This window comes from Limanda limanda, chromosome 18 (assembly GCF_963576545.1).
Source record: "Limanda limanda chromosome 18, fLimLim1.1, whole genome shotgun sequence".
NCBI classification, from domain to species: domain Eukaryota; kingdom Metazoa; phylum Chordata; class Actinopteri; order Pleuronectiformes; family Pleuronectidae; genus Limanda; species Limanda limanda.
Genome location: NC_083653.1, coordinates 18,527,538 through 18,540,818, shown reverse-complemented (window position 1 = coordinate 18,540,818; position 13,281 = coordinate 18,527,538). Strand labels below are relative to the sequence as shown.

General features: G+C 40.8%; 1 protein-coding gene across 1 annotated transcript; it reads right to left on the bottom strand.

Annotated features, from left to right (window-relative positions):
- Positions 1-3,053: 3,053 nt before the first annotated feature.
- Positions 3,054-8,599, bottom strand: si:ch211-63o20.7 (Serine/threonine-protein kinase pdik1l-B-like). Its single transcript, XM_061091865.1, has 3 exons — positions 7,859-8,599; positions 6,968-7,193; positions 3,054-3,913 (listed from the first exon to the last, which is right to left on the bottom strand). The coding sequence occupies exons 1-3, from the start codon at positions 8,597-8,599 to the stop codon at positions 3,669-3,671; spliced, it is 1,212 nt and encodes a 403-aa protein (XP_060947848.1). The 3' UTR covers positions 3,054-3,668.
- Between the last annotated feature and the right edge of the window lie 4,682 nt (positions 8,600-13,281).

Here is a 13,281-nt window from a genome sequence, read left to right as displayed (position 1 = left end):
AATATAAAAGGCTCATTCGAAGGTAACGATAGTTTCAGGTACTTATACGCTAATGAAATCATAATTGTGAATATTATATCAACTCTGCAATTAGATCCTCCTCATACCAACACACTGGACCTTTAAGAAAGATTTAAAAAAAAATTGTGATCTGAAATTCCATCGTGTGAACCATTCGAAGCACCGGGCATTGGTGGTGGTGCTTGAGGACAACTCTACATTATTGTACATGTCCATCAGAACATTGAACATTTTAATCACAGCAATCATTCATCCTGTCCACTCTGGCTGCAAAATTGATTCCTTCATAATAGTATTCCTATTCTGAGAAATGGGGGGGACCACAGCTCTCATTGAGTCCTGTGTACAATGTGTCTGACATGAAAAAGACCCTCTGCCAGTACCTCAAACTTAGAAAGAACCATCCATACCTGTTCAGTAAAATGACTTAGGACTAGGGTTGCAAAATTCCGGGGAATATTCAAAGTTGGAAACTTTCCATGGGAATTAACGGAAATTAACTGGAAATTTTGTGGATAATTTATACTTAACTGTATTTAGCTTGTCATATACAGACATAAATATAAACATTTTGTTTTGTTATAGGCTGATGAGAGCCCTCAGGAAACTTTGAGCACTTGACTATATGCTTCTGCATCGTTGTCATTCTTAACATAGGTCTTTGCACAGTATTTGCAAATGTACACAGCCTTTCCTTCTACATTGGGAGAAAAAAGTTTGTAAAAAAACACTAATGCAATGCCAGAGATATAGTAAGCCAAACAATTGGAATCGTCTGTGAAAATATTTTACAATTGATGGATAAATGAATGGAAATAGGCTAGAAGAAAAGATGAACAATCCTCAATCAGCATGCTAATATATTTCCCCAGTAATATCATTGAAACTTACCTGACAATAGCAGGGCTATTGAGGCCTGCTGTAGTGTGCAGGATGCTGGGAATTATCTGTGCATGTGATGGAAGAATGCACAGTGGAGGGTTGAAACTCAACGTGCAGCGTGTGCTGCATTCCATACATCGTTAAAATAGAGTTTTGAATGATTTTTTTATTGCTTAGCGTTTAATTTGCGTAGTTTTTTTTTTTCAAAATTCCCTAGCTTAACTTCCCATGGAAAGTTGCCGCCCCTTTGCAACCCTACTTGAGACGCAGGAAGGTCAGCAGAGGGGGGGGGGGGGGGGGGGGGGGGGGTCAGAGACCACCTCACTGAGCCAGAGGAGAAGAGAGGAAGCCGGGCTCACTGGTTTAAATCTCTACACAGACATTGAGCTCAGGAGCCTTATCACAGGCAGAGTGATAGAACAGGTGAGAGGTTACTGTCACATCACTGCTGCTTTTAGTCAATTCTTTACTACAACGTTGTCCCCTGGAGGTCGACTTCCTGCAAGACTGGAAAACATGAATAACAAATTCATTACTCTTGTTCATTTTCTCTACTCTCTTGATATCTTCATCTGTGTCCCGCCAGTATGGCTCCGCCTTTTCATCCTGAGAAGTTTTTTAAGTTTTGTCATCTTTCCCATGTTAGACACGTTTTTGTAGCACCCTCTCACTCGCTGTAAATATTGCAGAGGATCTCCTGCTGTTTTCTCACACCGCATTATTTGGACATTCTACAGAGTTTTTACAACAGTGCATGTCTGAAAGCATCTATTCCGTAGAACATACTACATAATGAAGGTTTATAGATATAATAAACATGTTAATCCTGATTTATGGCCAAAAGTGTGTGACCTTTAACCACCAAATTCACTTCGTGCTTGAGGGCAAGTGATCGTTTGTGCCAAATTTCCACGGGATGATTCTGAAACATCACGATCAAGTGAACAGGACGGGCGATGTGTAAGTGTATGGCACTAAGACATAAAGCATTTATGTTGGGATCATATACATTTCTTCAGACACGTGAGCAGAAACATTTGGACGATCAGAGACTGAGGTTGATGTCCAGTAATTAATGTTTTTAATATGATCAGCAACAATCCTCATGCCTGCTTTAATGAGAGGATGTTATATTAGCGACTTTCATTGTCAAGTCTCTCGCTGATCGCACGTTTCAAACATGCACGTCACAGATATCAGTCACACAGTTGGAGTCAACTTTTACTTTTAAAAAGCAGCAGCAGAAAATGTTACTGAACCAAAGAAAAACTGGTGAAAGAAAAAAAAAAATCTAAATAAGACCCTTGCAATCTGTACCTAAAATGATTTATAAAGTAAGGCTGGGACATGAAATTATTATTTATTATCAACAGTAGTAAAAAAGCAATATACAGATATAATGCAGATGCATTGTGAAGATACAGTGAGGAGGTACAACAGATAATTGATTGTTTACAGATGTTTAAATGTTTGGTTGTTTATCTAGTGGTTGTCATAATCATATGGAAGAGTTTGAAACCAACACCTTCACTCAGGACCAAAATTAAGTCCTTAAAATTAAGAAATGTGACATTTGTGCTAATTTTTGATATCGACTGATGTAAACTTTAAATAATTGTTGGCCTTATCGCTCAGCTGTTGCATGAAGCAAAATATGTCAAACACAAACATCTCTTAAGAAGCATTCTTAAATCAATATTAAGCTAATTAAAGAAGGCAGCATTAACATAAGAATATTGAAGCCCTGCAATAAATACAATTCGTACACAACTTTCTAACTTAAAACTATTCTTGTGCCTTTTCTTTTTTAGATTGTGTAGAGATCAAGTTCATTATATTGAGGTGGTATTGTTTGGGAGCAGCTAATTAACATATACTGTATTTGGAACAAATATGTTAGCAACATGTCACTATATAATGCATTCCAATAAAAAAAATACTTCAGCCTCACGACTGAACTACTGTTGACATAAGACCCTCTATAAAAACTTACATAAGTTGTGTTACAGATGGGGTTTATTACAGGACTCTATTCTTGCATTACAATGGACGGACATCTGTTTCCTGTTTTGGTTCATCTCTTTAAGTATTTAATACATCTGGAATCCCAGCGGACTGTTCAATCCATGCTACATCAGTATGATGTGGAAATGCCTCGGCCAGGAAGGTCAGTACAAATTAAGTTAAAACACGAATGTCCAAAAATCCAAGTCAAATACAGTAACTGAAATACAGCAGGATGCGGAGTCAGTCAAACACTGGTCTGTTTACAAGCACTGACATCAAACCATTTTATTAATTTCTGCTCTATACTTACCAAAATTGATTTTCTCTGTCAAACGCCTGTGTGCCTAAACAGCACGGTGCTTACAGGAAACTCAGCGAGTCCCACTGGATCTCTGGAAAGACTTGCTTGAGTATCATTGCGTGTTTAGTCTGCAGTGCATTACAGGGGTCCAAGGCCAATAGACTGATTTCCTCAAGAGGCTCTCGGGGGTCAGAAGGACCTCTTGTATTTCAACCCCATTTTCCCTTTTTCTGGTTTTTCTACACGGTTTCTAAACTGCACTGGCGTTTCAGTGACAGAAATAGCACCTTCAATTCCATATAATCATACATATTTGTTATCCCCACTTCCCAGTGGCAGCAAAGTGGTTCCTGTTGACACACATAGGAAGCACTGTGGTCAGGGGGCGCACGGTCAATATTTCTGTGTAGTGGTTACAGTGGTAAGAGCCATAATGGTCGCTTAAGCGCACTTTGTGTCAGTGGGAGTCCTCTTTGAGAGCGGATCGCACTCTGGCCTCCAGCTGGTCGGCCGGGGGCCGGGCATCCGGGTTTGAGGCGAGCATGTCTAAAAGCAGAGTGCACGTAGATGGACCGGGAGGGGGTGGCAGCGGGGGCGCTCTCTTAAACTTCATTGGGATACACAGCTGGAGGTCGGCGTTCTCCCACAAGGCTTCCCCCACCGGCATCAACCAGCCCGAGCGACCCTTGCACACGTAGGCGCCTAACAGGAGAAAACACAAAAAGGATGATGAGGTAAGTCATCAGGCTGAAAGCAACAAGACAGACTGCAGGGCCATCACTTGCCTAAACACAAATTAAAATACAATGAAGTGCTCAAAGAGTCTGCAAACATAAAGCTAAGAGAGGCTAAATGTATCTAGTAGTTTTATATCAGTCTATGACTTAAATATTTATAAAGGAAAAGAGCCAAAATGACCAGATATGTTTTCAAAACAACATTTGGAAGTAAAACAGGGTTTTGTCTCGTCATTGCTGCAACAATAAGCAACAGTGCTTTGTTTTGTGATCAGCTGCAGCAAAAGGGACTGTTAAAATGATTCACATAGAGTATGTCTAATACACTTTACCAGCTAAACTCAAAGAGATGCAGCAGTCAGACTGACACTCTGCATCTCTGTGCTTCAATAGTTAATATACTATTCCTTTACCGGTTAAAAATCAGCAGCACAATGAAGCAATGTATTCATCAGTATGTCCTTGTTTTGCTTATTCTCAAGCACAATATGCATGTGCCATGATGATGCACAATCCTATTATTACACTGTGAACTACAGGTGGCAGACATGAAGAAGCGTGATAGCAAGTAAACCATGAATGTTAACAAGTTTGAAAACCTTTTCTTGAAATGCAAATTTTTATGCAGAAAACCCTGACAAAGTACTGTTGAAGCCCTGACAGACCATTAGCATACCCACACACACTTATAGTGCCTCCTCAGGACTGTTCTCATTCCATATTCTACTAATTACGTCCGCTAAACTTAACAGGTTTTGAGAATGTGTTAACAATGGAAGAGCGACATGAAACAGTCAGAATAAGAATTGGAGGAGTTGGTCACAGTTGAAAAGTAATATAAAAATAAAACTGTAGAAGTTGGTGAAACATCTCCATTCCCATGTCAGAAAACGACACATAACGGTGGGGGTTTTGAATGGTTTGATGTGAGACAACAAAACTCTTTAAGTACAATTTCCATCTATCCATTATCTCTAGTGATCATCCTTTTGATGGGGAGCAATTCCCCATTTACGCCTACTCCATTCAACCTAACAACAATCAGCATTTGATTTCCCGTTTAAAGATTGTTTTACGACATATTTATTGAATTATAAAACCATAAGGTTAGTGTAAATCACCCACCACTCATTTGAAATGGATCAAGTACCAAGATGAACTTCCTCTTCTTCCTTTAATACCTTTGATTTCTTGGCTGCTGATCAGAATCATTAGGAAGGTAAAAGTTTGTGCTCAACAACCTCAATTGGTCATTTGTCTTTATTTGACATTTTCTATACAACATGATCAATTGAATTTGTAGATTAATGACAAAGAAAATCCCATTAAAAGGTGGTAAACATAAAGATTAACAAGGAGAATCTATGGAAGTGGTTAAAAATGCATACATTCAAATTAAACTCAAGGTTCCTTGAGTCCTTCTCTTGTTGGAGTACAAATTAACTTTAATGAAAACCTGCTAGAAACACATCCGTCATACAAGTTGACTCTTTCTGCCGATTCCCATCAGTAAAGCCAGATTTAAACACTGCGGGTGAAGTTTGTAGTCAAGTCCAGGTCTGTCCTGGTGAAGGCAAGTCACGATTCCCTCAAATACCTCAGCAAAAAAAAAAAAAAATAACGAAAGCTCCAGACTTTCAGGCCTAGAGGACAAACAGCAGAGAGTGCGTGTCCCTCCCTTACGATTTCTCCCCGCTCCCCCGCCTGGTCAAATAACTGTGTGGGTGTATGGGTCTTGAGAGGGGATAAGGTAAAAATAATAGACCATTTTATCTGTCTGCGAAAAGCCTCCAGCTGCCTCTCCCCATTTTCTCCCTGACAAAGAGGATTGTGATCGGCGCTGCTAAATGCCATTTTGTTTTTCTTTGTTTCTTAAATCCACTCAAACACCCCCAGTCAAAAAAAAAATACATTCAGCTTAATGGGAGCATCAATGACTCAGGGAGCTTCTCACGCACTAAACTTTGGGATAATGGTTCATATTCCCCTGACGCCAGGTCGCTGCTGATCAGACACATTTTTGTGGATAAAATGAGACGTCTGTATTACAGCCATTTCATTCCTATCTGATAGTGGAGTGCAGGACAGGGCCCTGGACTCCTGAACATTAACACACTTCCTCATCTTATGGCCACTCTGGATTCTGACAGGGGAGAAAAAAAGGACATTAAACAAATAGATTAAAATCCCAAAGCTCTCCCGGAGAGCTGGGCACATTGCCTCTGCCGGCTCGTGTTTATGGGTTCATTTCCCTCCACCGACCTTCTATGTGATGACAAGCTTAATTTAGAACAAAGACAGAAAATTAATTAGCAGGACGCAACAAATTGTCATCTTTGCTTTACCATGAGAATGTGATTGATCTTCCTTAATGTAAGTTGAGGTTATCAATACAACTTGATCAGGAACCAAAGGAAATGCGATAAAATAAATATATAAACACTTATAATAACCTATTATTCTGAACGAGCTGGTATCGCACCTGCTGCCAACAACAACACTTCGAGGTGTAAGGAATGCTTAATCACAGTGTCAGATTTTATTATAAGAAACAGAGCCACTAGGATCCGTATCCAAACTTATGGTGCATAAATTATTCTTCATATCTTTTGCCATTTAGATTCAAGATTGTTCTGTCCATGGCTGATGAATGTATGATGTATAGCATGTGACATTTTTAATATGTGCCAGTTAATTAAGTCAAACTCGATTCGGTGCGATGCGTCATCAAGCTGCCTGGCCACACACACACAACCTTTCTGAGAGTCCTCCTACTGGTGAGCAGCAGATCACATGACAGCCCTATCCCTAAATGTTAACTGACAAATTCTGGATTCTCATTTATTTAAGACTAAGGTTGGGTCCAGTAGTCTGAGACTACTTGCCTGTATATCTTAACTGTCCTGGTATAATTGTTGGGGTAGTGTTGGTTCGCATTCTCATTCTGTTTCGTTTCAGTAAAAGAAGTATCAGGTGTTCTTCCTCTCTTGTCTACTACACTGTTGATTCATTTGCTTACCCAGCTGTTCCTGTGTGGTCCCTTCTTGCAGAAAGGTGATTCTTTCCAGAACCGCCCAGAACATCACACCTAGCGAGAAGATGTCCGCCTGGGCCGTGTAGGTCAGTCCCCCCCACACCTCTGGAGCCATGTAAAAGTCGGAGCCACAGGTGGATGAGAAGTGCTGCATGTTTTCAACCCCGTCCACCAGACCCTCACTCATCTTGCTCAGACCAAAGTCTGCCACCTAGAGGTTGGACAGGGAAAAGTGTCTTGACACAGCAGAAGTTCATGGATATAGACATAAGGGGTAAATATTGTATTTTAAATTCCAGGCCTTTATAAAATTAGGGTATGAAGATAAAATATACAGCAAAAAAGTGACACTGATAAAACAATGTTTTCTAAATCAGTTTCAGACAATGTGTAAATAACAATTCTCCAAATTCATGGGTTGATTTATAGCCTAGACATAATGTTTTAACCAAAATGTACCAATGCTAATGTGAATGTGTCTGTGTGTGTATCTGCACGACCATCTTGAGCTAAATCAATCTGATGACAGGCCAGATTGCTCCCTCAATAATCACATGACACATGCAGCTGGAGGACAATAAAACGGGTGGGATGTGTGATATTTACAAAATGCCCAGCTTGTTCTGAATTGAATTAGCATAACAAACTTTTTATTTACGCAAGTCTTTGTGTTGATTGTTGAATAAATTATTTTTTTGTGATATTGGTTAAGTAATGAGAGCTCTACAGAGGTGGCAATTAGTTGGTGGTGTCAAGGTTCCATCGCCTACATAGAGTGTGGTACTACTTTTAGATTTTGATAGAAAATACCTAAATAATACTGACATCACAGACCTAATTTGCAATAAAAAGGGTCACAGGTCAGCATCTGCCTACCTTGACGACCGGGCCTTTGGATGTGACACAGACCAGCACGTTGTCGGGCTTCAGGTCTCGATGGGCGATGCCCAGGCCGTGCAGGAAGGCCACGGCTCGGCAAAGCTGTCGCAGCACACTGTGGTTCCGCTGGTCATCTGGCGGCCTGGAGAGCAGGTACTGATTCAAGTCGCCTCCGTCACAGTACTCCATCACCAGCCACAGGGCCAGGCACTGCAGGGGGCCCGGCTGCTCCCCCTCGCTCTGGGCCCGTCTCTTCCTGGCCTGGTTTTGAGGCCGTTGTGGGGTTGTAGCCTCCGATGCATTTGATTTCGTTGTGTCCTGGAGCTTAGCCCTGACCTGGACGGTGTTGGTCCTGTCCTGAAGCCTGGAGAGAGAAAACGTCCTCTTCATGGCGGTGGACTGGGCGTGGATCCTTTCCTGACTTTGTGCTGCTACCACCACGCTGCCCTTCAACACGCTCTCAACCAGACGCAGGGGCAGTTTCCCTGGTCTCAGGGGCTTCAGGCTCCTGGGGCCTGTCTGCAGGAGGCAGCTGTGGAGGGCGATGACGTTGATGTGGTTCTTGGCCGTGGCTCTCATGGCCCACAGCTCCTGCAGGTAGAGCTCGATGCACTCCGGGTTGCTGCAGGGCAGACGCTTAATGGCCACCTTCTGTCCTGTTTTGACCATATGTCCCTCAAAGACCACGCCATAGCTGCCTCGTCCTACCTCCTTCTCTAGAGTGTAGAGCTCCTCCATGATTTACAGGAGCTGGACCTGAGAGGAGGAAAATAACTCGGGTTAGTGAGATAACTAGACCATGTCAGTGTTGAGTACTAACATTGAAACAGCTGACAACACTTAACCAGACTGTCCTTGTGAGTTTAAGTGTGTTATGACAGGCTCATCTGGGATTATCAACACCAAAGTCATAATCACAACTATCGTGTGAGCTACAGCTAACGTCGCTAAAGTTACTGACTGCTAGGTCTCAAATAATTATTTTTAAATGTTTTAACTACAACACACAATCTTTAGTTCGTTGTTTATTTACGGAATGACTTCAACATGGCGCTGTCTGTAGCCGCTGGTTTAAAAGGGAAGAGAAACAAAAAGCCTCTCGCTTCAGATAAACTCGTTATTTTAAATAAACTTACCCACGATTCTGCGGCTGGTTTCACGAGCGACGTGACTCTGTGATCTACACGTGTGACGAGCCGCTCGGCGCCATGTTCTACGGATATAGCTGTTTTGAAATTGTTATTAAACTACGCAAACAAATAGGCAGAGGAAAACTTCCGGGTCTACTTTTGTAACGTCCCGCTCTGGGCAGACGTGCATCGTGATTGGCTCTAAATTGAATCGCGTCACGCATTGTGATTGGTTGTTCGCAGACAGACGCCAGGCCAGGCTGGTGGTGTTTATGAGGAAGTTTAGTTGGAAGGTGCTGCCAATTAGGTGAAAGGGTTTTAAAGTTAGTGACACTTTCTACTGATTAACAAAAGGAATGACAATAGCCAATAAAGCTTTTATTATAAACAATAATAATATTAAGGCAGCTGCAATGCTAAAAGATACAGTTTTCTAAAGCAGTAGGTTTTCTCAGGTTAAACCCTGATAGGAAATAATCTTTATATAAAGTCTGTGGTTAAACCTGAATGCTAACAGTTGGATTTATATGAACCGTAGTAACAATTAGCAAAGTTAATGATGTTTCTCATTATTTAGACGAGTGCAGTGCTGATTGCTCGGCCTGTTTAGGAGTCACCCTCAAACAATTCTACAATATACTTTTATTTACTGTGGTGGATGTTGCGTGGAGATATTTAGTTATAAACAGTCTATGGTGCAGAGTGAAGTAAGAAAGGTTGTTATCTTCAATTAAGACGTTACAGTTGATTTTCATACAATTACAAATTCAAAATGTATTTACTTATCTGTTGTTATTTTTTGTAATTAATTTTGTGTCGGCTATTTCAGAGGTCTGTTTAACCCGGAAACTGGACTCAAACACTTCACCAACCCCTCCATCTGCAAAATGGGGAGTAGATAATGAGTGAATTTTCCTTTTTGAATGAACTATCCTGTTAAGCGATGGACACAATTTTCAGACCCACGCTTACAAATTTTCTAAAATAAAAACTCTGATATGGCTCGATATAAAGATTTTCAGCAGCAAAACACACATTGTGCTTTTAGTATGAAGACAACTTGCTGAAAAGGAATAGACACGATATTGGGAAATGAAAATGATCAGGTTATCAAAATTATCTGGCGACCGGGATTATTATTATTGACAGCCAGTTGCTGACCACTGCTTTAGTTAATTCATGACATAGATGAAGATTCAACTCCGCCCCCACTGAGCACTACAGAGTGCTGGTTGCCTGTTTATTCAATTTGTATTAATATCCAATGTCACCAGTCCAAATTGCACCAAATTAGGCACTGCACTAGTGTTAAGCTGAAAAGATAAACAGTCCGTGAGATATGAATTTCACATACATACAGACAGTCAGACAGAAAGACATTTGTAGAATTTGGAGGTATATCGACACTTCCAGCAAAGGCCAGTTAGACACAGTTATCCATAGATTAACCTGCTCAGAGACAGGATCAAATATTACAACCTGGTCTCAAGTATGTTTGCATATCTTGGTTAGATTCTTTATTATTCACTGCGATTGTGACAGAGATCCTGAGAGTGTCTCACTTCAGATACTAATCTCAATCCCTGGTCTGTTAAAAGGTTTTGTAAACATGTCTTTCAAAGAAAAAGAAAAAAAACTTCCATCATTGTATGCAGTCCAGTTTAATCACAGTGTGAACAAAGCGAGCACACCCACACACACACACACACATATACACACACGTACACACACACACACACACACACACACACACACACACACACACACACACACACACACACACACAGACACACACACACACAGACACACATAAAATGAGTGGGTGCTGCATCAGTATCGTATTGACTGTTTTTTGGTGGAGGAGTGGTTCCAGTGGTGATGACAGATAAAAGCTGTGTGTGTGTGTTTGTTCTTCTGAGAGAATATAATAGGAAACATTGCGATTCATTGCATTGAATCCCACTGAAAGAAAAGAGCTTTGAAGGGTACGTGTGTGTACGTGTGTACGTGTGTGTGTGTGTGTGTGTGTGTGTGCGTGTGTGTGTGCCTGTGTGTGTGCGTGTGTGTGTGTGTGTGTGTGTGTGTGTGTGTGTGTGTGTGTGTGTGTGTGTGTGTGTGTGTGTGTGTGTGTGTGTGTGCGTGCGTGTCTGTGTGTGTTTGAGATCCATAGCTTTTTATCAATGGCGCCAATCATGAATACTCTTCATTACTTGAGGAAGATGGAGTCAGTCACACTTGACTTGTTTTTATCTGGAAGCAAATGTCCTCTATTCAATTATCCCCCCCTCACTGGCTTTGACAGATATCTGGGTGTAGACATTGGGCATAATATGAAAGGCTTCCTGGCTTGAGAATTTACTAGGAAACATTCCGTGGAAACGGCGCAAAAGGAGCCACGTGGAACTTCCCGACAAATTCAATAAAGCTATAGAGCCAAACACAAAAGATTGCAATGACTCAAATAAGAATTATAGTTTTAATCACCTCTGTTTTCAGACTAATTTTGTTTTCTGTCAGGGCTTTGCTTGCTAATTATGGAGTCCACCAACAGGAGGGGCAACAGTAATTATTTCCCTGATTGAGGTCAGAACCCTTGCATTTAATCCGGAGGTCTTTCCTGAGCTCCCCTCACACACAGAGTAAACGTCAGTAAACACCTTCTCAGCATCCCCTACTCAATTTCACAGCAGACACTCTTCTATAAATGATCATTTCACTCTTCAGTAAGTCCACGTTTCATTAGTAATTCTTCCACATTGTCTGCAACTGCACTCATGGTGTCTTTATATTGTGCAAACCAGGTGTCTTTTCATTAATACCCTGGATTGATTCCATCCTGTTCACTCTCAACAATTGAGGGACTTATGCAGTAAGATCGACATATATACAAACATATGAAATACTTCCAGGACAATATGTTGGCTCTGAAATCAAATATCCCTGACTTTTTGGGGGGGGTTGGTTGACGCTGCAGGTTTCCTGAGCGGCGGCGTAATTCTTCTTCTGTAGCTAAATTAAGGTGGCCTTTGGGGAGGGAAATGTATTCCTTTTTCCCGGCAATAATTCATTTTCCGGCCCTGCTGTTAATAACAATCAATTGTGTCTTGACAGGTGAAAGTCCTGAGCTGCCATAAACCACCGCGGAGACTTCCCCCGCCTTCCCTTTCCCCCCTGTTCCACATCGTTGGGTTTCATTGTGGAGGATAACGGTAAAACACCTCAGCTGGGTGAGATGGAGAGGGGACACGGAGCTCGGCGACACAAGCCAAATGCCGCTCGGGTTTGGTTGCAGCTGCCTGTGTGTTTTATGTACTGCTGTTGGCGGGGGGGGGCCGGTGAGCCATCAGTCAGCATCTTTTGCATCTCTAAAAGTCCTCTGAATCCATCTGTTAGTGCAAGAAATAAAGTTATATTATCAGGTGGTAAATCAAAAAAAGAGGAATGTACAGTGAATGCAGATTTCCCATTTGCCTACGTGCCTTTGGAAATTGAGTTCATTATAGGCGTCTGTCTTGGGACAGATAATACATTTAGTCTGATTGGATAATACATTCTGCTTTTATAGAAGCTATACATCCTCTGACATCTCTCAAATGGTGCATATAAATACCTGGTAAAATAATTTCTTTCTTATTACGGCTTTATACCCGACATTTTCAGATTTTTGAAAAAAGGATTGTTTTTCCTTTGATTTAACTACTCGTTTTTCTATTGCTAAAAATCAATAGGTTTTCTTTATATAACATCAGAATTAATTAAACATCTTTGCTGAGATATTCTGTGTTGTAAGATGTTGTCGTTTGGCTGTTTGGAAGCCAATTTCTAAAGAGGGATATTTGCTTTTCTAATCCATGTGGAGAATTGGTGAATGAAGACTGCTTCAGCCAATAAGAAACACTTTTTTGTCAAAAGTGGAACTGCTTGAGCTTTCTTTAAATACAGAAATGCAGTTTTGTTCCTAGAAATTATAGTATTCCCCGTTTAAAATTATTCCTGAGTTCACTTTAGAAATTATTTTAAATGAAAAAATATTTAACAACGGATGCAATAGAGAAACATGTGCAGGGTACTATATCACTGCTAGTTATGAAGAATCTAAATGAGGCTTTATTGCTAAGTAGATATACACGTACAGGGGTTTTGCATGATAAGCATAAATATAGAAATACAAAATGCAGAACATTATATATAAGTTATAAACATGATAAAGAGAAATGTGAAATATGAACATAACTTATTTGCAATTAAGTGTACAGTATGACCATTGTTTCGCCATGGAGAGTTCCAATT